General features: G+C 52.8%; 1 protein-coding gene across 1 annotated transcript; it reads right to left on the bottom strand.

Moving 5' to 3' along the window:
* Positions 1-37: 37 nt before the first annotated feature.
* Positions 38-24,433, bottom strand: espnla (espin like a). The gene is made up of 11 exons (XM_060067497.1): positions 23,737-24,433; positions 22,008-22,201; positions 18,210-18,396; positions 17,444-17,626; positions 17,001-17,132; positions 5,501-5,680; positions 5,128-5,278; positions 3,738-3,901; positions 2,947-3,111; positions 1,137-2,158; positions 38-684 (listed from the first exon to the last, which is right to left on the bottom strand). The coding sequence occupies exons 1-11, from the start codon at positions 24,028-24,030 to the stop codon at positions 135-137; spliced, it is 3,222 nt and encodes a 1,073-aa protein (XP_059923480.1). The 5' UTR covers positions 24,031-24,433; the 3' UTR covers positions 38-134.
* Between the last annotated feature and the right edge of the window lie 870 nt (positions 24,434-25,303).

Below are 25,303 nucleotides of genomic sequence, written 5' to 3'. Positions count from 1 at the left end.
GGACAAAAGCACAGTTTCTTCTTTTTTTTTTGGGGGGGGGGCGTTCTTGTAAAGAGCGTCATTGTTTTCTGTAAATAAATAAATACCAAAAATATACAAAAAAAAGTCGCCACCACCAAACCACAAAAGTTTCCCTACTCAAAGTAAAAGATCTCGGCCTCCTTCTCCTTCCAGAAGGCGAAGCTGCGGTCGATGTATTTACAGATCTCCTCGTTGGAGAAGGACGAGATGTCCGTGCCCCCGTTCAGCACCCCCTCGTCGGGCGTAGGGGTCTGCACGATGACCCGAGGCACCTGCCGCACCTCGGGGAGGACCCGCTTCTCCACCGCCGCCTCCGCCGGCGCCGCCGCCACCGCCTCCACAGGCGCCGCCGCGCTCCCGAAGAAGCGGGTCTTGACGTCGTCGAAGCCGTCCTTCCACTCGCGGCCGCCCCCCTGGATGTCGGTGATGACGGCCTTGTGGAAGTCCCGCACCGTCTCCCAGGTGAAGGAGCCCAGGTGGTCGAACACCTCGAAGCACAGCAGGTGACGCATCTTCCTCTCGTCGGCGGGCAGCTCCTGCTCCAGGATGTGGAAGTAGCCCAGCATGAAGAGGTCCAGGGTGAGGCTGTCGTAGTCCACCGCCACGCCCTCCACGCGCGGCAGGAACTGCTCCGGGGAGTACAGCGCCTGCTGCCGGTGTAGCCTGGGGTGGGGAGGGGGGGGGGGGGAGAACCAGTTAGAGCCGGTTCTGGGGACGCACCGAGCGGTGTTAGTGGTAGTAGTAAAACTGTGTCCTAGAGTACAGTAGTAACACTGTAGGATGCAGTGTTACATTAACTACAGTGAAGTCGGACAGAGATTCACAGGCCTGAATACAATACAATACAATACAGATTTCTAAAGAGGATCCTTTGAATCAGAACTAAAGCCCAAAGTCACTCCTCAGTTATTTCTGCAAAAGTTGCTGTCGAAATGACAGCAGTATATTTTTTTAATTTATGGCTGTGTATTTCTGCTGACTTTCCTGTCTGAGATTCATAAATAACATATTAAAGCGTCTAATTTGGATATTGATTGACCAACCGCTTCAATGAACGAAGGTCATTTAATACGACCGACCAATCGGCTCACAGCGTCCCCCGGTGCCCCGCCCACCTGCGTATCTGCCTGGACGGCACGCTGGAGATCATGCTCCTCCAGTTGCCCAGCATCTTGTTGACGGCGCCGCGCTGCTTGAAGAAGTGTCCCAGCGAGCTGTCCATCATCGTCTTCTGGGTGATCTCCGCCGTGACCCCGTGACCTTCGGCCGACCCCTCCGCGACCTCGCCCCCCGCCCCGCCGTTGAGCTTCCTCTCGGCGGCGTCGCGGCTCTTCAGCGTGACGGAGTACGCAGACTTCTTCCAGTGGCCGAGGAAGAGGACCACGATGCGCTCCTTCCTCAGGCTGGTGGTCTCCATCACGTCCGGCGTCGCCTCGTCGTAGTCGATGCCCGAGTCGCTGTTGTGGTCCGTCTCCGCGGTGACCGCGCCGTCCCGCACCTTGAGCGGCGGGGGCGGAGCCAGCAGCGGCTCCGCGGCGGCGGGGTCGGCCGCGGGGAGGCTGAACGTGACCGACTTGGTCGTCGCGACGGCCTCGTCATCGTCGTCAGCGTCGTCGTTCTCGTCGCCCGGCGCCGCGCTCTGGCTCTCGAAGTTCGACTTGAGCCTCCCGACGGAGACGCCGAACTGGTGGATCTCGTCCTCGATCATCTCCCGCCGGCCGCGGGCGCCGGTGGCCCGCTCGGGCGCCTCGGAGAACACCGACACCAGCGCGGTGTTGGGCATCTTGCAGTAGGGCTGGTCCGTCAGGTTGCTGAGCAGCAGCGACATGCTCTGCACGATGCCCGAGATGCGGCCGCACCACAGCGGCAGCGGCACCTTGCTGTGGAAGTGGCGGAACTGCGTGTTGACGGTGATGTTGACGATGGGCGCCGGCAGGATGTGGCGCAGCTCCTCGGCCAGCCGCGCCAGCTCCAGCTCGTAGCCCTCGCAGTTCTTCTGCAGCGCCACGTTGGCGATCTGCCGCTCCAGGTACACCAGGTCGGCCTCCGTCAGCAGCTCGCCGAACGGGCCCAGGATGGCGTTGTGGGCTGGGGAGTAGCGCCAGCTCACCTTGGCGTAGCGGCTGCTGCCGTTCTCCTGCGGGGGGGGGGGGGACGGACGATGACGACGGGGTCAGGGAGGCTGAGGCGCTACAGGGGCTGACGTTCACATGTGGAGAGGTGGTGTGTCTTCAGAGCTCTGTTTGGCGGCTCCACCCGCCAGGGTGCTATCAAAGTAGGTTAAACAGTGCCCAACCACTGGTTGGATTAGTACACATGTTCCCTTGCTACAAAGGTGTGTGGAGACAGGTGTATGTAGACAAGAATGTAGACAGGTGTGTAGACAGGTATGAAGACGGGTGTGTGTAGACAGGTGTGTGTAGCCAGGTGTGTTTAGACAGGTATATGTACAGGTATGATGACGGGTGTGTGTAGCCAGGTGTGTGTAGACAGGTATATGTACAGGTGTGTAGACGGGTGCGTGTGTAGAGAGTTGTGTCTACAGGTGAGTTTACAGGTTTGTGTGTGTGTGTAGACGGGTGGGTGTGTCAGACAGGTGTGCATACAGGTATGTAGGCAGGTGTGTCAGACAGGTGTGTCAGACAGACAGGTGTGTGTAGACCGGTATGTGTCAGACTGGTGTGTAGACAGGTGTGTGTCAGAGAGGTGTGTTGACAGGTGTGTCAGACAGACAGGTGTGTAGACCGGTATGTGTCAGACAGGTGTGTGTCAGACAGGTGTGTAGACAGGTTCGTCAGACAGACAGGTCTGTAGACCGGTATGTGTCAGACAGGTATGTGTCAGACAGGTGTGTGACAGACAGGTGTGTGTAGACCGGTATGTGTCAGACAGGTGTGTGTCAGACAGGTGTGTCCCCCCGCTCACCCTCCTCCTCTGGTCCTCCTCGTCCAGCAGCCGGGCCTGCAGCTGTCTCACCATCACCTGTCGCTTCCACTCGGCGATGGGCCGCCCCCTCTCGTCGTGGGTGGGCACCAGGTAGTCGATGTCCGACAGGTTGGCCTCCTCCGTCGGGAGCACCACCATCTTGCTCTGGAAGGGGGGTGTCATGGTGACTAGGTGTACTGGGAGTACTGGGTGTACTGGAAGTACTGGGTGTACTGCAAGTACTGAGTGTACTGGGTGTACTGGAAGTACTGGGTGCACTGGGAGTACTGAGTGTACTGGGTGCACTGGGAGTACTGGGTGCACTGGGAGTACTGGGTGTACTGGGAGTACTGGGTGTACTGGGTGCACTGGGAGTACTGAGTGTACTGGGTGCACTGGGAGTACTGGGTGCACTGGGAGTACTGAGTGTACTGGGTGCACTGGGAGTACTGGGTGCACGGCAGCAGTACCAGACATGAATAACAACCAGACCCGACCCCAGGGTGTACTAATTGTACACTCTGGGGTCGTGACCTCACTCTGGGGTCGTGACCTCACTCAGAATGTTTCGGACTCATAAGCTATAGATAGGACATCTGTGGACATTTATTATTTAGAAACGCTGGAGGCTAAACACCCCTTGTTTACCGACTGCTTCCCCGGGACGCGTATGTCGGGACCCAGAGACGCTCCCCAGCTTCCGCGAGCGGCTAAAGGCAGAGTTCACCTAGACTCTGCATAGCCTCCCCCCCTTGCCCCCCGTCCCCCCCGACCCCCGCCTGTCAGCTCACCCCCTGTCCGGTGAAGACCCCGGACTGCAGGCCGGACTGCTTCACGGCCGTGATGGACTTCATGTTGCCCAGGTTGGCCCCCAGACGGGGGGCCGCAGACTCACTCTGGTCCTGGTCCGGGGCCGCCGGGGCGGAGAGCCGGCCCCGCGTGAACCCCTTCAGGACTACGGGTTAGACAGTACAGAGGTTAAGGAGCAGGGAGGGGTTAGACAGTACAGAGGTTAAGGAGCAGCTAGGGGTTAGACAGTACAGAGGTTAAGGAGCAGCTAGGGGTTAGACAGTACAGAGACAGGTCATTAAGGAGCAGCTAGGGGTTAGACAGTACAGAGGTTAAGGAGCAGGGAGGGGTTCGACAGTACAGAGACAGGTCATTAAGGAGCAGGTAGGGTTAGACAGTACAGAAACAGGTCATTAAGGAGCAGGGAGTGGTTAGACAGTACAGAGACAGGTCATTAAGGAGCAGCTAGGGGTTAGACAGTACAGAGACAGGTCATTAAGGAGCAGCTAGGGGTTAGACAGTACAGAGACGGGTCATTAAGGAGCAGGTAGGGGTTAGACAGTACAGAGACAGGTCATTAAGGAGCAGGTAGGGGTTAGACAGTACAGAGACAGGTCATTAAGGAGCAGCTAGGGGTTAGACAGTACAGAGACAGGTCATTAAGGAGCAGCTAGGGGTTAGACAGTACAGAGGTTAAGGAGCAGGTAGGGGTTAGACAGTACAGAGACAGGTCATTAAGGAGCAGGTAGGGGTGAGACAGTACAGAGACAGGTCATTAAGGAGCAGGTAGGGGTTAGACAGTACAGAGACAGGTCATTAAGGAGCAGGTAGGGGTTAGACAGTACAGAGACAGGTCATTAAGGAGCAGGTAGGGGTTAGACAGTACAGAGACCGGTCATTAAGGAGCAGCTAGGGGTTAGACAGTACAGAGACAGGTCATTAAGGAGCAGCTAGGGGTTAGACAGTACAGAGACGGGTCATTAAGGAGCAGGTAGGGGTTAGACAGTACAGAGACAGGTCATTAAGGAGCAGGTAGGGGTTAGACAGTACAGAGACAGGTCATTAAGGAGCAGGTAGGGGTTAGACAGTACAGAGACAGGTCATTAAGGAGCAGGTAGGGGTTAGACAGTACAGAGACAGGTCATTAAGGAGCAGGTAGGGGTTAGACAGTACAGAGACAGGTCATTAAGGAGCAGGTAGGGGTTAGACAGTACAGAGACAGGTCATTAAGGAGCAGGTAGGGGTTAGACAGTACAGAGACAGGTCATTAAGGAGCAGGTAGGGGTTAGACAGTACAGAGACAGGTCATTAAGGAGCAGGTAGGGGTTAGACAGTACAGACATTAAGGAGCAGGTAGGGGTTAGACAGTACAGAGAAAGGTCACATTCTCACCAGACGTGGCGATGTGGACCTTCTCCATCCTGGAGGCGGTGGTCTTCTCCGGGTGGGCGGGGCCACAGGGTGGGGGCGGGGCCAGGGGGAGGGGCGGGGCAGGAGGGGGGCCCGGGTACTTAGCCTGGGGGGGCTCAAGGTTCTCTGGTTCCTGGTGTGGACAAACAGTCAAAAGCACAATAAATCAAATAATTAAATTGAAATAAAACAGTTCTGAATCCCAAAGATACATATGTGGGGTGGATTTAAACACAAGATGGATCTCTGATGAGAAGAACGATAGATTAGAGTTGCGATGTTGTTTAGTAATCCCACATGGTAAAGTAGGGAGTCAAAGGACAAGCTTTAAGATTTAGTTTCAAGACATACTGACCTTTAACCTCTCCATCTGTGTGTCAGTGCTGTGGATCTCAATGCATGGGTCGCTCAGGCCGCGGTAGTAGTCTCCTCTGATTGGCTGCCTGGACGCTGTGGGCGTGTCCGTCCCCTCCTCCTCCTCCTCTTCCTCTTGGTCTGAAGTGACGTCCTGGATGGGTTTGTTGACGTACACTAGCTGGAGACACAGACGTGAGCACCGTCACACCCGCTGTCTGTGAGCGGGGTACAGGGACGCCATGTGGCTCAGGACGTAGAGCGGGTTGGCTGGTAACTGGAAGGTCTCTGGTTTGATCTCAGGGCCCATTTTTTAAAAAAAATCTCATCTGGATCAAATTGACCCGGATTTGGAAATCCAATGTTTTGCTATCCAGGATCACCTGATCCATCTTACTTTTATGACACTTTTATGATATGTTTTTCACTGTGATCCAAATACCCCACTTCAGGATAACCAACTGTATCCACCCTTCCAATGGGATCAGGGTAATCCTGTTATTTTGGATCAAATAGATCCCAAACCTAAATTTTGAAAAACCCACAGGGCAGGCAGGTTTGATCCAGATCAAATGTAAGATCGGATTACATGATCTGATCTTAGTTCGGAATCCCTCTTTTGCTTTAAAAAAAACCATTTCCAAGATTTGATCCAATCCGTGATGCGCAATCCCACTGAATTACTTTTGAAAAACTTGGCCCAGAATATCGAGGTGTCCCTGAGCGAGACACCTCACCCTCACTGCTCCCGACCAGCTGGCTGTCGCCTTGCATGGTCGACCCCGCTGTCTGTGAATGTGTGCATGAATGGGTTTACAACATAAATGCAGCCCATTTACCATACTGTTTACTGTTCATCAAGAAGACGCATATATACATAAGACGCTCATAGACAAGTCATCCGGGGTAGGTAGGAGTGGCAGAGGGGTGTTTAAGGGTACGGTATGTACAGTTCATAATGCTCCACACTCACACTAGACACAAACATGTGGCTACACCTAATAAAGCTACCCGGCACAATTCTCTCTGAGGACGATGCAACATGATCAAAGGACCGACGGGATGCAAAGAAAAGAGTTCGCCAACATCGAACGTTTACACGTCATTAAAACGGCGACGATAGGTGATAAAAAAAGACATGTTGTGCTGCATCTCACTTCACCGTCATTATCTCCAGGTCGAGGATGTGGGGCTTGGAGCATAACACACGCTCATCATCATCATTATCACCTCCTCCTCCGCCTCCTCCTCTTCCTACTTCGTCTCCTCCTACTCCTCGACCCCTTCTCCTCATCCACCACCATTCCTCCTTCTCTTCCTCCATCTCCTCCTCCTCATCCTTCTTCATCTCCTCCTCTTCCTCCAACCCCTCCTTCTCATTCACCACAATTCCTCCTCCTCCTCCCCATCCAACTCTTTCCCCCCTCTTCCTCCTCCTCTCTACTGAGACGGTGTCCTGACTGGGAAGATCAAATCCAGATCTAACAACACACTCACACATCAGTGGTGCGGGCCTCTGCACTTCCTGTCCTGCAGAACTTTGACCGTGCACGAGCGCACGGAGGAGGAGAAGAAGGAGGAGCAGGAGGAGGAGTTCAGTAGGCGGTCGAGAAGGAGGAGGAGTAGGAGTTGAGAAGGAGGTGGACGAGGGGGAGAAGTAGGAGGTGGTGGTGGAGGAGGAGGTTGAGATGGTGGAGTAGGTAGTTGAGCATGATGAGTAGTGGAGGGGAAGGAGGAGGTGGTGGTGGTGGAGCAGCAGGAGGTGTGGTGGATCAGGAGGTGGAGGAGGAGATGCTGGAGAAAGAGGAGGTGCCGGAGGAGGAAGAGAAGGAGAAGTGGTGGAGGAGCTGATGAGGGAGGAGCAGGCTTCCCAGCAGTTGTGCAACAACCCTTCCTGCAGCAGATGAGTGTTCGACTGGGAAAGGGCGGGGGTCCTTCTGCCCCTCAAGGGGACCCTTCTCGGAAGCAGCTCCTCCACCCTGTTCACTCCTCCACCCTGTTCACTCCTCCACCCTGTTCACTCCTCCACCCTGTTCACTCCTCCACCCTGTTCACTCCTCCACCCTGTTCACTCCTCCACCCTGTTCACTCCTCCATCCTGTTCACTCCTCCATCCTGTTCACTCCTCCACGCTGTTTACTCCTCCACCCTGCTACATCACACCCAGGAGCCAGCCACCACATTTGGTTTTCATCAGCACCACCATCTCTGTTGCTACGGTGATAGAGACCCCGCCCAACCCCCAGCTCCGTCGTATGACGTCAACAGACATCGACAATCCTTTATGGACACCTTTCAGAAAACATAAAGACTGGTGTGCGCGTGCATCAGAACGCTCAGATCGAAACGCTTTTATCGAAGGGCACTTACAATAAGCACATTTGTCTCCGTCGGTACAGTGAGGATGTTCATAGAACCAAGTGCCAAGCACTAACTATCACTAGGTTAACCCATTCCCCGTGTACGACACAGACAGCTAGGATAAGATGCTTTCCAATGCCAAGTACTATTTTTAAGTGCCTGGACGTACAACATACAATCAGTAAGTAAGAGGGGGTGCAAGGGGGGGGCTAAGCAGATTCTAGATGAACTCTGAACAAGTGAACCTTGAGTCTTTTGCTGCAGGGCCCAGAGATGTGAAGTGTTCGAACCCCTCCTCTGTATGAATAATAACGTCTATTTCTGATGATGAATTGCATGCAGGAATGCACCCGTAGTGAGGGTACATTACACATGTATATACACAGCAACGCCTCACTGTAAATACACGTCCTCTCACACCTCAGTGTCTCTGGGTCCGTTCCCCGCGTCCGGCTGGAGACGAATGGTTTTAGGCTGAGTACCAACAGACACACACACACACACACACACACACACACACACAAACATACATATATATATATATATACACACACACACACACAAGCACACACTCACATATACAAATGCACACACACTCTCACACATACAGATAGACACACACATACACACACACACATACAGACTAAGCCAACTCACAACCAAGCCAAACCTAATGTTAAACATCAATATTGTACAAGGAACGCCATAAAAAGTAATTGAATAATATTTTTTCCTTTTTCTAGTTAAGGTACATATACCATCATGTACTCACTACATGTTCTATATTAAATCCACACTGTATATCAATCTCCTTTTCCTGACCCTGATACACATACAGAGCAAAAAACACTTTCAATTCCCTAATGGGAGAAATGGACCTCAGGGAATGGAGAATACTGCCCTTATAACTCAAGACGAGGAATTAACCTGAAGTCCATCTATCTAAGATAAGATAAGATAAAGATAGCATCTATCTTTATCTTATCTGCCTACAAATACAGACTGATTATTTTATCTAAACAACAACCAGTTCACTTTTTTTAACCAAGTAAACAACAAAGACAATAAAACTCACCCTCAAACGCTCCCTCGCCCTCCGACCTCGCCGGTAGAATCTCTCCGTCGCGCGGCGACCAAACCGACCCCCAAACACTGCCCCCTCCTCTCGCCCCGTACCTCGCTCGCTCCGCCACCCGGTCGAGAGAGAGCACCTGCAGATCAGCGACACCCTCGCCTCCCCCCTACGACACGATCTCTGTGTCGCCGCCAAGGGCTAGCGGGCAATAACCAATAACCGGGCGCCCGGGAGTGTGCGTCAATAATTAACGGGCGGGGATAGGGTGGCGTAATGTCCCTAATGCACGGACTCAGTGGAGCGCCATGTGGCAGCGGGATGGCCGGACGTCTCGGCAGCTGGACGACACTTTATCCAGCCCTCCCCCGCTGTTTCCACTGTTCCCACTGAACCCCGGAGCACCGGAGACGGGCGGTAAGAGGAGCGTGCGCTGGCACCGCCCGTCATCAGCACAATGGTGTGGGGACCAGAGCCCCTCCGCACGGATTAGGGACGGAGTACGGTGGGGTATTGATCCGATGTCCGTGCAGTGCCCTGGGGACATTACAGTTAGTGTCGTGGGATACGACTTAGTATGCAGGAAAGTATGGATCGGGGATTGATCCACTTCAGGTCATAACCAATTAGATCAGTGATTCGTGATTCTGAGATTCAAACTTTGCATCGTTCGACATCTCCTCCGATGTCAGATTAAAGGCACAGACTTGGTATTGTGATAAAGGAGTGTGCACATATATCAACTCATCATCTTCCTCTATTTATCAGACGAGTATAAGTAACCGCTTGGATCAACTGGAGAGACACAGCCAAGGTTTAATGAGACAGAGCATCTACTGTCAGGGGAAGTTGGTATTAAACAACAGAGAATCGATTGTGTGTATTCATCTCAGAGGATGTGTTCTGTTGAAGTGTGTATTAATCCCAGAGGATGTGTTGTGTGGTGAAGTGTGTATTAATCACAGAGGATGTGTTGTGTTAAGTGTGTATTAATCACAGAGGATGTGTTGTGTGGTGAAGTGTGTATTAATCCCAGAGGACGTGTTGTGTGGTGAAGTGTGTATTAATCCCAGAGGATGTGTTGTGTTAAGTGAGTATTAATCACAGAGGATGCGTTGTGTGGAGAAGTGTGTATTAATCACAGAGGAAGTGTGTGTTGAAGTGTGTATTAATCACAGAGTGTGTGTTGTGAAGTGTGTATTAATCACAGAGGAAGTTTTGTTCGGTGTGTATTAATCACAGAGGATGTTTTGTGTTATTAAGTGTGTATTATTCACAGACGATGTGTTGTGTGGTGAAGTGTGTATTAATCACAGAGGAAGTGTTGTGTGTTGAAATGTGTATTAATCACAGTGTGTGTGTTGAAGTGTGTATTAATCACAGAGGATGTGATGTGTGGTTAAGTGTGTATTAATCACAGAGGATGTGTTGTGAAGTGTGTATTAATCACAGAGGAAGTGTTGTGTGTTGAAGTGTGTATTAATCACAGAGGATGTGTTGTGAAGTGTGTATTAATCACAGAGTCTGTGTTGTGTTGTGAAGTGTGTATTAATCACAGAGGAAGTGTTGTGTGGTGAAGTGTGTATTAATCACAGAGGTGTGTTGTGTGGTGAAGTGTGTATTAATCACAGAGGTGTGTTGTGTGGTGAAGTGTGTATTAATCACAGAGGACGTGTTGTGTGTTGAAGTGTATATTAATCACAGAGGTGTGTTGTGAAGTGTGTATTAATCACAGAGTCTGTTGTGTGGTGAAGTGTGTATTAATCACAGAGGAAGTGTTGTGTGTTGAAGTGTGTATTAATCACAGAGGTGTGTTGTGAAGTGTGTATTAATCACAGAGTCTGTTGTGTGGTGAAGTGTGTATTAATCACAGAGGAAGTGTTGTGTGGTGAAGTGTGTATTAATCACAGAGGTGTGTTGTGAAGTGTGTATTAATCACAGAGGAAGTGTTGTGTGTTGAAGTGTGTATTAATCACAGAGTGTGTGTTGTGAAGTGTGTATTAATCACAGAGTCTGTGTTGTGTTGTGAAGTGTGTATTAATCACAGAGGAAGTGTTGTGTGGTGAAGTGTGTATTAATCACAGAGGATGTGTTGTGAAGTGTGTATTAATCACAGAGGTGTGTTGTGTGGTGAAGTGTGTATTAATCACAGAGGACGTGTTGTGTGGTGAAGTGTGTATTAATCACAGAGGTGTGTTGTGGTGCAGGCCTCTGGTATCGCGGTCTCATTAGCAGCCGTGTGTTTGGCAGCGGGTGTTTGGGCGTTGTAATAAAGCGTGACCACGACCACAGTGTCCGATGACCCCGGCCAGCGCCTCATCCCAAACAACAACAAACCTTATTTAAAGTTTCCGAGAGCAATCAGCCCTTTCCTTCCATCGCCCCAGCCCGAAGTCACCTGAGATGAACCGAAATTCTAAAGAAGTTTCCTGGCCCTGAGTGTTATGTGGTTTCTAGGCTGATGACACTATCGCTTACTCAATCCCTCAACCCCAGCCTGAACCGTCCTGTTCGGTCCCGTCAGCTCCAACGTAAAGGACCGCTAAGTGTCATTAGGGCTAGGGTAGGCTATTTACACTTGCATTTAGATTGAGGGCTTTCAGCATCGCTTATATCCAACGCGACTTACAATCAGTACATTTAGCATACATATAAAGTATCTAATTAATTAATTATTTGTCAGAAGAAAAGAGGAACAACAATATATCGCTGTCGGTACAGTAGGCCTCAGGATGTTCATAGAATCAAGGGCCAAGCACTAACAATCGCTAGGTTAACCTATTCCTCCTATGCAACAAAGTTAACTAGGATAAGATGCTACACGATGCTATGTACTATATTTAAGTGCAAAGACGTACAACATACAATACATATATTTATTTAAGAAGCCTTTTTGGTCATATTTGTTCGAATTCTCTTTTCATCCGGACTTCAATTAATAAATCGAATGCTGAAACCAAAAATATATCAAGTCCGTTATCTTTGGCTGCTGAAGGCCGCTGATAGGCTAGCTAGTCCGGTGTTTTGGGGGCGTGGCTTTTGAGGGAGATCTAGGGGGAGGGGGCAGATCTTTCAGTTGGATGCTTAAAAAAAATCGAGCTTCCTGTAAATTCTAGATACTTCTAGATACGTCTCTACAAAGTGTCTTTGTTATCTCCTTGCCTCTCCACAATCTTTATTGAGACACATGAAGGAATGGTCGCTATAGTTAATCAACATAGATACAATCAATTAATAAAATCCTACTTTGTATTACTAACCTACTATAACAGTCTATTTCTACGATTCCTATGGCTACTCTGCACTCTCTCCGGTTGTGTTTTAACTAGGCTTGTTCTCAGCCTTTTCTTAGAAGTGGGTTCAGATGAAAGAACCTGATAGGGCGGCTTCATGTCAGCAGTAACCCTGCAGCGACACTGCACAGGTTCCACTCCGACCTGTGGTCCTATGGATCATGTCCTTCCCTCCACTCTTCCTCAGCCTCCCTCCTGCCCGTCTTACCTGTCCTGTCCTTAAGGGCACAACAAAGCCCATAAGAATATATCTACAAAAGATAAATAAAATGACGAAATGTCTAAGTGTCAATGTGTGGCTTTTACTAGTGGTGGGAAGTACAGGGACAAGCCGAGACCTTGTAGCATTACTACAAGTACCAGGTACCTTGTGGATCACAACAGGTACCTTGCTATCTACAAGTACCTTGTATTTTTACAAAAGTAATAAATCCTCTTTTCTCTTCCAGACTCCCTGCACTCACAGGCAAACTAAAAAAAACAAAGACAAATATCGAGCGTACTCTGCATAAACCGGAAAACTCCTGGAAAAGTGCGTCCAACACTTCCCTGGAAGGGCTCTTAAGAAGCCAACAACAACAAAAACATAAAAAACGAGGAGCAAGCATTTTGTTGGTCTGGTTGCAGCTGTTTGGAGGAGTGGAGTTGGGGGGGGGGGGGGGGGGGAGATGGCAACCTTGTAATAAGTAAACCCAACAGGGAGACACACCCCCTCCGCCGCTGCCGGGAAACGACACGGTCAGACGGACACTTAAGAAGTGACCTGTTGAGTGACAGAGCGGTGTACAACCGCTGCAAAACACGGGCACAATGTAATTAACATGACCAGCGGTGTTGGCTGAACAAACCGCGCTGATTCTCAGAGCCCGAGACGCAAGGAACACGCCGTTAACGTTGGATCACGGAATTATAAAAATCACTCAATGAGAGCGTTTCCACAGAACTACACCATATTATAATAATCTATTCAGCGATGTGGGTAAAGAATTTAGATGTACAGAAATATACATTCTGTTTTTACCTCTTGGTTCCCGACTCGTAGGCAGGCCAGGACTACGTGTTCCCGGAACACGGCCTGGGGTTTCAAACATAACCCTGAGATTGGTTACCAACATAATTGGCGCTATTGATAATTCGTTTATAGATGATTATTTGGCGCCCTTCCTCTGTTTCAATACGTATTTACCAAATAATGCAATCGTCTGCCGGATTTCTATGAGGCTGTATACATGTGTTGATTAAATAATGAGATAATTTGTGATGATTTAAAAGTCTGCAGTGTGTTAAATATTTTTGAAATCGCTAATAACCTAATGAATAATGTAATAATGTGTGTGATATCTTACGTACTCAAGCCCTGTAACTCTAAATGGATGTGTGTCGTTTCTGGTCAGGACAGTGTTGGACCTGAGGCCTAAAAACCTGAGGAACACAACGGCTCCCTGAGAGGACCTTACAACACTTTCACGGTCGTAACATCGTGTACACCTACTCAGCCCGGTGTGCCAAGAACATAAAACACATTCTGCTTTTTCACAGCTTTGTGTTTTGTTTGCTCTGAGGTCATTTCCGCCTCCTAGGAGCGTCCGCACGTAGCCACACTGCGGTGTGCCAAGAATCATTTAGAAAGCATTAAGTTCACGCGCCTCCTCATCCAAACGTAATCAGCGTGACTTCCTCTGCGGATCATAAACCACCGGGCTGACGTCCGCTGGCCCGGTCGCGCCGGAAGGCTAATGCGTGCAGTCGACCAATCAAAACATCCCAACACGTCGGTTTCCGCTGCCCTCGTATAACGCTCCCCCCCCAGACCGACCCAGCTGCTGACAGGGGTGGGTCACGGTGCGTCGAGTCCCTCTGGGTCACATCCCGTCCCCCCTGGGTTCAGTACCTGCTCTACGTCAGACTCTGGAGGTGACAAACGCCCTTTTCATGGGCTCCAAGAAAATGTAACCTTAATTATTATTTCAGGAAATCATAAAAGATTGGAATTTAATATTCCCACACAGGAAAGGTGGGTGCACGAGCAGAAAGTACTGCAGCGTAGCCAAATTATATATATATATATATATATTTTTTTTTTTAATCTTATAATGAAATAAATCTTGAAACCGTATCTGTGTGCGCATTATGAGCCCTCTCTTGTTTTAAAGAGCACGGATCCTGAGCCTATTTTGAGGAGCGATTCTAAACACACTTTGCCAAGAAAGAGTATCCTGTTGGTACTCTGGACAACATGACGCTGAGCAACGACAAGTGACAAGCAGGAGGCCGTCCAAGTGCTGGAGGAATAACCACACACACACACACACACACACACACACACACACACACGCACGCACGCACGCACGCACGCACGCACGCACGCACGCACGCACACACGCACGCACGCACACACAAACAAACACCCAGACACACACAGGAGCAGTCACACACTCACGCATGCATGCACACACACACACCTCAACCCCCTACACACACACACACACACACCAACCTCAACTGCCAACACGCACACACAATAAAGTGTGTGATGCCTGATGACATCCTGCTCCCGGGCGGGGGGAGCGAGAGAGGAGGGAGGGGGGAGGAGGGGGAGGGAGGGGGGAGGGAGGGGGAGGGAGGGATAGGGTTGCCGGTTCCAGGCACCAGAACGGTGAAAACGGTGTAACAGAAGCTGCTGGATCTCATAACAGGCCTTGTAGCCCCAGGCCTGCGCACCCGAGCCCGGTGGATAGGGTAACCGATAGGCCTGTCGCGGCCTGGCAGCGCAGCGCGGCGGCGGGCCTGGCGCGGCCGCTACAGCCCCGTGCTAATTAGCCTCCCATTGTTGTCGCGGGGTAATTCGGAAGAGACAGCGTCACTGGCTCCTCGTCTCCTCGCCTTCGAGTGGCTGAGGACAGGTGTTATGAGGGGACAGGACGACTGCTCCTCGTCTTACTCCCCCTCCTACTCCATTTCCACCTGCTCAAAATCATCTTACTCCACCTCCTCTTCCCTCTGCAACTCCTACTCCTCCTCCTACTCTTCCACTTCCTACTCTTCCTCCTCCTCCTGCTGCTCTTCCTCCTCCTCCTGCTCTTCCTCCTCCTGCTCTTCCTCCACCTCCACCTCCTCCTCCTGCTCTTCCTCCTCCTCCTCCTCCTCCCTCTGCAACTCCTAGTCCTCTTCCTGCTGCTCTTCCTCCTCCTCCTCCTCCTCCTCCTCTCTAGTCACTTATTCATGGTTCCTATTGGCTAGCTTGGCGGTGTGGCTCTGCATGCTAACTCTGAGTGTGAGGGGCCCGGTGTTTTCCAAGAGGGGACAGAGCGTTATCTCCCTCCGACTCCCCCACCTCTCTGGGCTGATGTCATCTCACCACAGCGTGGATGATTGGACCACACCACCATCCTTCTTTCGCGCTTTCAAAACTCAAAAGTTTTGAAAGCGCAGCCACAGATTAAACTCCTTCCTGTGTCTAAGAGGAGGGCGATTTATACGGAACTTTAAACGCATCAAAGAGAGGGTCGGAAACACCTGTCTGAATTAATCATACCGCCTCACCTGTGAGTCCTTGTGGTTGAAGGCGCTTCTGCCAACGTATACATAAACACAGGCGACTAGGCTATAACAGACACCACGCGTATACATTCAGCAGGTCTACATTCATATACGTCCCGTATTTACCTCCTCGCGGTCTCCCTGTCCAGCGTGGCGCGCCCGCAGCAGACACTCTGACGACACGGAAACACTAACCGGGGCAGCGAGTGGAGGCGTGCGGCGCGGGACAAAGGAGCTTATCTGTAGAGTCCTCTAGCGAGGAGACACGCCAGAGACGCTAACTACAGCCCGTAACGCCCTATTAACCACGCCAGCCTCTTCAGCAGCCTCTCACACACCGAGAGCCACTCAGGGAGACGCTATTCAGCCCCTTAGAGACGCTCTTATTGTGAAGTGGCCGACGGTGACCACAGAGACAGGTCATTAAGGAGCAGGCAGGGGTTAGACAGTACAGAGACAGGTCATTAAGGAGCAGGCAGGGGTTAGACAGTACAGAGACAGGTCATTAAGGAGCAGGTAGGGGTTAGACAGTACAGAGACAGGTCATTAAGGAGCAGGTAGGGGTTAGACAGTACAGAGACAGGTCATTAAGGAGCAGGTAGGGGTTAGACAGTAGAGAGACAGGTCATTAAGGAGCAGGCAGGGGTTAGACAGTACAGAGACAGGTCATTAAGGAGCAGGCAGGGGTTAGACAGTACAGACAGGTCATTAAGGAGCAGGTAGGGGTTAGACGGTACAGAGACAGGTCATTAAGGAGCAGGTAGGGGTTAGACGGTACAGAGACAGGTCATTAAGGAGCAGGTAGGGGTTAGACAGTACAGAGACAGGTCATTAAGGAGCAGGTAGGGGTGAGACAGTACAGAGACAGGTCATTAAGGAGCAGGTAGGGGTTAGACAGTACAGAGACAGGTCATTAAGGAGCAGGTAGGGGTTAGACAGTACAGAGACAGGTCATTAAGGAGCAGGTAGGGGTTAGACAGTACAGAGACAGGTCATTAAGGAGCAGGTAGAGGTTGGACAGAAACAGCTGAGAGAGTAACTCTACCTGTAAGCATCCTGGAGCAAGATGTCCCCGAGCCCCAACCTGCCCTTTACCGACATAGCTCTCAAACGCACCATGTTGCTTTAGATGAGTGATTGAACACTACTCTAGATGAAGGGTAGATGAGAGGCCTTCTAGATGAAGGATGACAGATCAGACAGAGGACATTACCCTGGACGTGGGGCGGTCTTACGTTGGCCTGGACGTTGCGGAGGTAGCGGGCGCAGTCATAGTGCCCGTTGTACTCGGCCAGGTCCGCTGCGGTGAAGCCATCGATGTCCTGCTCAGAGCTGTCGGCCAGGCCGGCCAGGAGCACCTTACAGCACTGGGGGAGAGACACCTTCATCACCCTCATCATAGTCCATATCGTCAGCATCATCGTCCAAATTATCATCGCCATCATCCATTTATTTTCATCTTCATCATCCTCATCATAGTGGATATTATCATCATCATCATCATCATCATCTTCACCACCATCCATGTGTTATCATCATCATCCTCATCATAGTCAAGATCATCATCATCATCAGCACCATCCATGTGCTATCATCATCCTCATTCATTCATTATCATCTTCATCATCTTCACCATCAACATCATCATCATCCTCATTCGTCGTGCGTGTGCCCCGACCTCCAGCTCTCCGTTCTCCGCGGCGTCGTGGAGCGGCGTGCCGCCCCAGTAGTCCCGGGTGACCTTTGACCCCAGGTGGAGCAGCGTCTCCAGCAGGCGGCGGTGCCCCCTGCTGGCGGCGAAGTGCAGCGCGGTCGCCCCCTCCCGGTCCTGGCAGCACAGGCTGAGGTCGGTGAAGGTGGCCTGGGGGGGGGGTTAGGGGACGCACACGCTGGGGTCTTCACTCAGGTTCATCTCAGATGAAGACTTTATTCATCTATTGATTGTTATTTAACGTCTTATGTATTTGTTCGTTATGTGTGGAAACGCAATGAAAATATGCTTCAGGAAAGGAACATTTGAAACATTGAGGTCCTGTGGGGCTTAACTGGAGGACCGAGGCATTAACAGTGACAGGGTCGGGGGTTCGATTCCCTCTCTAGCTCCACAGCAAGCAAATAATAATAATAATAGTTACTGCCTTGCTCTACCAGTTAAGCCAGACCGGGAATCAACCCCCTAAGCCTAGCATTGTGAGTGCCTTGCAAAGCAAGGCACTCACAATGCTAGGCTTAGGGGTTTGATTCCCGGTCTGGCTTAACTGGTAGAGCAAGGCCTTAATTCTTCCAGGGTTAAATTCCAACCCATGATAAGAATATCTTCAGACACTTTGGATGTATCCACCGATGTCATCCCTCAATATGTTGTGTGCATGATCTGCTTTGTGTAGTGATTGTTGCTGCGTTGTGAGTTGTAAATAAAGCTGTGTGTGTTTGAAGGGACGGACCAGCCAGACGACCAGCGCGTGGTGTCCCGTGTGCGTGGCGGCGTGCAGGACGCTCATGCCGTCGTGGGCCCTCAGGTGAGTGCTGGCCCCGCCCACCCGCACCAGGTACTCCACCACGGGCAGGTGACCCTCCTGGCACGCCAGGTAGAGGGGCGTGGCCCCCAGCCGGGTCTGGAGGTTCACACACCTGGAGGGGGAGAGAGAGAGAGAGAGAGAGAGAGGGGGGGAGAGAGGAGAGAGAGAGGGGGAGAAAGGAGAGAGGGAGAGAGAGGGTGGAAGAGAGCAAGTGAGAGAGAGGGATAAAGGGGGGAGAGAGAGATGGATAGAGGGGAGAGAGAGAGTTAGAGATAGAGGGGGGAAATGGAAAGAGGAAGAAGGAGAGAGAAATCAGAGGCATCACTTAAAACGATACACATAGATAAGATAGATGGAGAAAGTCAGAGAAAGAGATGCAGTGAGAGAGAGAGCATAATAGATGTGCAACAGACACACAGACGGATAGATAAATCCAGACCACGCGTTCATTCCCATCCTACTTCTCCTTTGTCCGTCTTCATTGATGTCTGCATCAAAGTCTACAGTTTTATATTTTCCATTCATCCCATAACGTCCCTCTGAGACCGGCCTTTGACGGGCCGAGTGGAAACGCAGCTGACCACACTGGATGTGACTCTGCCGTTTAGCGGCGGTGAATAATGGATGTGTGGCAGAGCGTCTGACCCCGGCCCCGGGCTGCGAGGGGCCCGGTATTCCTTTACGTACGGTCGGGCCCGCATGTCAGGGATCCAGGCAGCGCCCGGCCATGCATTATTCAGCCAGGCATGATGCCATCTGTGATGTGGTGACCCCAGCGCCCCGGAGCCCGGGTACGGTGCGCCGGGACCGACCCGGGAGGGCGGGACGCAGAGCTGGGACGCGACTAATCCCCTGGGAGGCTCAGGTGGAAGGGAGAGGGGGAGAGGGGAGAGGGAGGGGGAGAGGGGAGAGGGAGGGGGGAGAGGGAGAGAGGGGGGAGGAGAGGGGGAGAGGGAGGGGGAGAAGGGGGAGAGAGGAGAGGAGGAAGGGGAGAGGAGTAGGGGGAGAGGGGGGAGGTTGGAGAGGGGAGAGGAGATGGGGGAGGGGGAGGGGGAGAGGGTAGAGGGGAGAGGGGGGAGGGGAGGGGGGAGGTTGGAGAGGGGAGAGGAGATCGTCCCATAGGGAGGGTTGCGTTTCACACAATACACAGACTTCCTGAGCCAACAACGGAGCTCAATCATCTCTGAGTGCCAGTCCCGCTGAAGCCAATTTGGAGAGCATCGCGCTGGGGCTATAGGAGGATCGGCATGGCGGTTTCAGTGTTCTCCCAGCGTGAACAACGTACCCTTACACATACATGGACCCCCGCCTCACCACACGACATACCAGTTACCAGCCGGAGAGTCTATGGCTAGTGTGGTTGGCTCCCAGCCAAAAGGTCCTAGGTTTGATGCCCAATGTCAGCAGTCTAACCTGTAGTCCTTAACGACCTGTCTCTGTACTGTCTAACCCCTACCTGCTCCTTCTGGACCTCTCTGTACTGTCTAACCCCTACCTGCTCCTTAATGACCTGTCTCTGTACTGTCTAACCCCTACCTGCTCCTTAACGACCTGTCTCTGTACTGTCTAACCCCTACCTGCTCCTTAACGACCTCTCTGTACTGTCTAACCCCTACCTGCTCCTTCTGGACCTCTCTGTACTGTCTAACCCCTACCTGCTCCTTAATGACCTGTCTCTGTACTGTCTAACCCCTACCTGCTCCTTAATGACCTGTCTCTGTACTGTCTAACCCCTACCTGCTCCTTAATGACCTGTCTCTGTACCGTCTAACCCCTACCTGCTCCTTAATGACCTGTCTCTGTACTGTCTAACCCCTACCTGCTCCTCAATGACCTGTCTCTGTACCGTCTAACCCCTACCTGCTCCTTAATGACCTGTCTCTGTACTGTCTAACCCCTACCTGCTCCTTAATGACCTGTCTCTGTACTGTCTAACCCCTACCTGCTCCTTAATGACCTGTCTCTGTACTGTCTAACCCCTACCTGCTCCTTAATGACCTGTCTCTGTACTGTCTAACCCCTACCTGCTCCTTAATGACCTGTCTCTGTACTGTCTAACCCCGACCTGCTCCTTAATGACCTGTCTCTGTACTGTCTAACCCCTACCTGCTCCTTAGTGACCTGTCTCTGTACCGTCTAACCCCTACCTGCTCCTTAATGACCTGTCTCTGTACTGTCTAACCCCTACCTGCTCCTTAATGACCTGTCTCTGTACTGTCTAACCCCTACCTGCTCCTTAATGACCTGTCTCTGTACTGTCTAACCCCTACCTGCTCCTTAATGACCTGTCTCTGTACTGTCTAACCCCTACCTGCTCCTTAATGACCTGTCTCTGTACTGTCTAACCCCTACCTGCTCCTTAATGACCTGTCTCTGTACTGTCTAACCCCTACCTGCTCCTTAATGACCTGTCTCTGTACTGTCTAACCCCGACCTGCTCCTTAATGACCTGTCTCTGTACCGTCTAACCCCGACCTGCTCCTTAATGACCTGTCTCTGTACTGTCTAACCCCTACCTGCTCCTTAATGACCTGTCTCTGTACTGTCTAACCCCTACCTGCTCCTTAATGACCTGTCTCTGTACTGTCTAACCCCTACCTGCTCCTCAATGACCTGTCTCTGTACTGTCTACCCCCTACCTGCTCCTTCTTGACCTCTCTGTACTGTCTAACCCCCCACCTGCTCCTTAATGATATGTATCTGAACTTACTGTACGTCTCTATAGTTAAAAGCTGTTTGCTAAATGAATATATAGCAAAAAGCAACCAAAATTAACATTTTCTGAAATGTCTTTCTGCTACTGGTTAAGGTGGTAGCATCAAATCCAATAAATAAGAGAGGATCAGACAATGTCGGAATAACATTGTTAACGAGCTATGTGTCAGCTAAGGAGCGGTATGTCGGTTAACGAGCAGTATGTCAGTTAACGAGCGGTATCTGAGTTAACGAGGGGTGTATGTAGGCGGCGTGTCTGTCTTGTTCCATGTCACTGGGGACGCGGGGCGTGTCAGTGATCCGAGGGGTTTACGAGGCTGTACCTGTCGTGTTTACACAAGGATCAAGTTGATAACTCACTAAACGCACCCGAGGCTGCAGACTCACCGCCTACCACCTAACGTTTGGTCTTAATCCCCCTCAAGAATTCACCAAGCTCACGTTGGGTGGAATTCATTAAAACTGTTACTGCACCCTAGAGTCAAAACACATCAGAGATTTGGCGTAGGGAGGGAAGGAGGGAGGGAGAGAGAGAGTAGAGAGGAGAGAGGGAGGGAGGGAGGGAGGGGGAGGGGGAAGGGGAGAGGGAGGGAGAGAGGGAGGGAGTAAAGAGGAGAGAGGGAGGGAGGGAGAGGGAGGGGGAGGGGGAAGGAGGGAGGGAGTAAAGTGGAGAGAGGGAGGGAGGGAGGGGGAGAGGGAAGGGGAGAGGGAGGGAGGGAGGGAGTAAAGAGGGGGAAGGGGAGAGGGAGGGAGGGAGGGAATGAGAGAGAGGGAGTAAGAGAGGGAGAGAGAGAGGAGGGGGGGAGAGAGTAAGTGAGTGAGTAAGTGAGGGAGGGAGTTATGGAGGGAGGGAGGGAGGGAGCAGAGAAGGATCGTGGTTTCTTCAGTTTTCTCCCTCTCTCTTCACCCCTCTGGAGCCTGCCTACCTGCCGCTCTAACATAGTGTTCCCTGCCTCGTCCCGTGAGCCTCCGGGCCCCCCCGCCCCCGCCCTGGAGCCGGGGCCTCACCCCGGGGAGTGGCGCAGCAGCAGCTCCAGGCAGGCCAGGTCCCCCTTGGCGGCGGCGTAGTGCGCGGCCACCGCCCCACAGTTGGTCTCCAGGGCGCTGAGACGCCCCCCCGCCGCCAGGAGCCACTCCACCACCGCCAGGCAGCCGAACCGCACGGCCAGGTGCAGCGCCGTGGCCCCCGACGCGTCCTGGGCCTGGGGGGGGCGAGGCCACATGGTAGGGGTTAGACAGTACAGAGACAGGTCATTAAGGAGCAGGTAGGGGTTAGACAGTACAGAGACGGGTCATTAAGGAGCAGGTAGGGGTTAGACAGTACAGAGACAGGTCATTAAGGAGCAGGTAGGGGTTAGACAGTACAGAGACAGGTCATTAATAAGCAGGTAGGGGTTAGACAGTACAGAGACAGGTCTTTAAGGAGCAGGTAGGGGTTAGACAGTACAGAGACAGGTCATTAGGGGCAGGTAGGGGTTAGACAGTACAGACAGGTCATTAAGGAGCAGGTAGGGGTTAGACAGTACAGAGACAGGTCATTAGGAGCAGGTAGGGGTTAGACAGTACAGACAGGTCATTAAGGAGCAGGTAGGGGTTAGACAGTACAGAGACAGGTCATTAAGGAGCAGGTAGGGGTTAGACAGTACAGAGACAGGTCATTAAGGAGCAGCTAGGGGTTAGACAGTACAGAGACAGGTCGTTAAGGAGCAGGTAGGGGTTAGACAGTACAGACAGGTCATTAAGGAGCAGGTAGGGGTTAGACAGTACAGAGACAGGTCATTAAGGAGCAGGTAGGGGTTAGACAGTACAGAGACAGGTCATTAAGGAGCAGGTAGGGGTTAGACAGTACAGACAGGTCATTAAGGAGCAGGTAGGGGTTAGACAGTACAGAGACAGGTCATTAAGGAGCAGGTAGGGGTTAGACAGTACAGAGACAGGTCATTAAGGAGCAGGTAGGGGTTAGACAGTACAGAGACAGGTCGTTAAGGAGCAGGTAGGGGTTAGACAGTACAGAGACAGGTCGTTAAGGAGCAGGTAGGGGTTAGACAGTACAGAGACAGGTCATTAAGGAGCAGGTAGGGGTTAGACAGTACAGAGACAGGTCATTAATAAGCAGGTAGGGGTTAGACAGTACAGAGACAGGTCAATAAGGAGCAGGTAGTGTTTAGACAGTACAGAGACAGGTCATTAAGGAGCAGGTAGGGGTTAGACAGTACAGAGACAGGTCATTAAGGAGCAGGTAGGGGTTAGACAGTACAGAGACAGGTCATTAAGGAGCAGGTTGGGGTTAGACAGTACAGAGACAGGTCGTTAAGGAGCAGGTAGGGGTTAGACAGTACAGAGACAGGTCATTAAGGAGCAGGTTGGGGTTAGACAGTACAGAGACAGGTCGTTAAGGAGCAGGTAGTGTTTAGACAGTACAGAGACAGGTCATTAAGGAGCAGGTAGGGGTTTGACAGTACAGAGACAGGTCATTAAGGAGGGGGTAGGGGTTAGACAGTAGACAGGTCATTAAGGAGCAGGTAGGGGTTAGACAGTACAGAGGCAGGTCATTAAGGAGCAGGTAGGGGTTAGACAGTACAGAGACGGGTCATTAAGGAGCAGGTAGGGGTTAGACAGTACAGAGACAGGTCGTTAAGGAGCAGGTAGGGATTAGACAGTACAGAGACAGGTCGTTAAGGAGCAGGTAGTGTTTAGACAGTACAGAGACAGGTCGGGGTTAGACAGTACTCCTCACCTCCAGATCGCAGCCCCCCTGCTCCACCAGCCACTGCAGCTCCCTGACGTGCCCGGTGGCGGCGGCGTCGTGGGCGGGCGTGGCGCGGTTCAGCGCCCGCTCGTCCGCCGCCAGCCCCATCTCCGTCACCAGGAAGCGCAGGCAGTCCAGGCGGCCGCAGCGCGCGGCGTGGTGCGCCAGCCCCGCCCCCTGGGCGTCGCTGATGGCGGGGGTCAGGTGGTCCGCGGCGGCCAGCTCCCTGAGCGCCGCCATGTCACCGACGCGCGCCGCGTGGATCGCCCGGTGCAGCACCATCGCGGGCCGGGCCGCACCAGCATGCAGGCTCCCTGCCTCTGGTTTAGCAGGTAGGCTAGCTGCCTCTGGATTAGCTCCTAGGCTAGCTGCCTCTGGATTAGCTCCTAGGCTAGCGCCCTTTGGATCAGCTCCTAGGCTAGCGCCCTTTGGATTAGCTCCTAGGCTAGCGCCCTTTGGATTAGCTGCTAGGCTAGCGCCCTTTGGATTAGCTGCTAGGCTAGCGCCCTTTGGATTAGCTCCTAGGCTAGCTGTCGCTGACTTAGCACGCAGGCGAGTCGCCTCTGGCCTAGAAGGTGGGTCAGGTGTGTCCCTCTTAGTGCCCGGCTGACCGAGTCAGTCCCAGGCTCTCTGCATCCGTCCGGCTCTCAGGCTCGGGACCACAGACTGGCTGGCTCTCCTCTCCCTCCAGCGCTCTCCTCTCCCTCTCCCCTCCCGTCCCCCTGCTCTGTGATCACCTGGAGGCAGCGCCGGGCCACCAGGAGTCAGCGCCACCGCCCGAGCCAGGAAAGAGACACCCGAGCAGGGAGCAGCTGCCGAGCAGCTGCCGAGCGGCCGCCGCGGGACGGGGCGGGGGGCGGGACGGGGAGGGACGGGGCGGGGGGCAGGCAGGTGGTGGACGAGGGGGTGGCGGAGGGGAACAGAGAGGTAACGAAAGACGGGCGGCGAGGCGGCTCTCCGCCGGCCCCCCGCGGAGCTTTGTGTGGCGCTGGACACATGGACGCTCCGCTGGAGACGGGGACCACGGCGGAAACTTCAGCGTAACGAGAGACGGGGGGCCGGGGGGGTGGGGCCGTGGTTGGACTGGGGTGGGGCAGTAGGGGGGAGGGGTGGGGCTGTAGGGGGGTGTGATGGGGGCCCTGTGATGGGGGCCCTGTGATGGGGGCCCTGTGATGGGGGCCCTGTGATGGGGGCCCCTGTGATGGGGGCCCTGTGATGGGGCCCTGTGATGGGGGCCCTGTGATGGGGGGCCCTGTGATGGGGGCCCCTGTGATGGGGGCCCTGTGATGGGGGCCCTGTGATGGGGGCCCTGTGATGGGGGCCCCTGTGATGGGGGCCCTGTGATGGGGGCCCTGTGTTGGGGGCCCCTGTGATGGGGGCCCTGTGATGGGGGCCCTGTGATGGGCCCCGTGTTGGGGCCCCGTGGTGGGGCCGTGGTGGGGCCGTGGTGGGGCCGTGGTGGGGCCGTGGTGGGGCCCCGTGGTGGGGCCGTGGTGGGGCCGTGGTGGGGCCGTGGTGGGGCCGTGTTGGGGCCGTGTTGGGGCCGTGGTGGGGC

Source organism: Gadus macrocephalus, chromosome 12 (assembly GCF_031168955.1).
Source record: "Gadus macrocephalus chromosome 12, ASM3116895v1".
Taxonomy (NCBI): Eukaryota; Metazoa; Chordata; class Actinopteri; order Gadiformes; family Gadidae; genus Gadus; species Gadus macrocephalus.
This window is presented reverse-complemented; position numbering and strand designations above follow the sequence as displayed.

Excerpts from the sequence above, each read along its gene's own strand:
- espnla (XM_060067497.1), bottom strand. The coding sequence starts at position 24,030 with ATGGTGCTGCACCGGGCGATCCACGCGGCGCGCGTCGGTGACATGGCG. Across the intron at positions 5,681-17,000 it reads TCCGCAACGTCCAGGCCAAC|CTAGTGTACGTCAACAAACC; the intron begins GTAAGACCGCCC and ends CTGTGTCTCCAG. Across the intron at positions 2,159-2,946 it reads AGGAGGACCAGAGGAGGAGG|GAGAACGGCAGCAGCCGCTA; the intron begins GTGAGCGGGGGG and ends CCCCCCCCGCAG.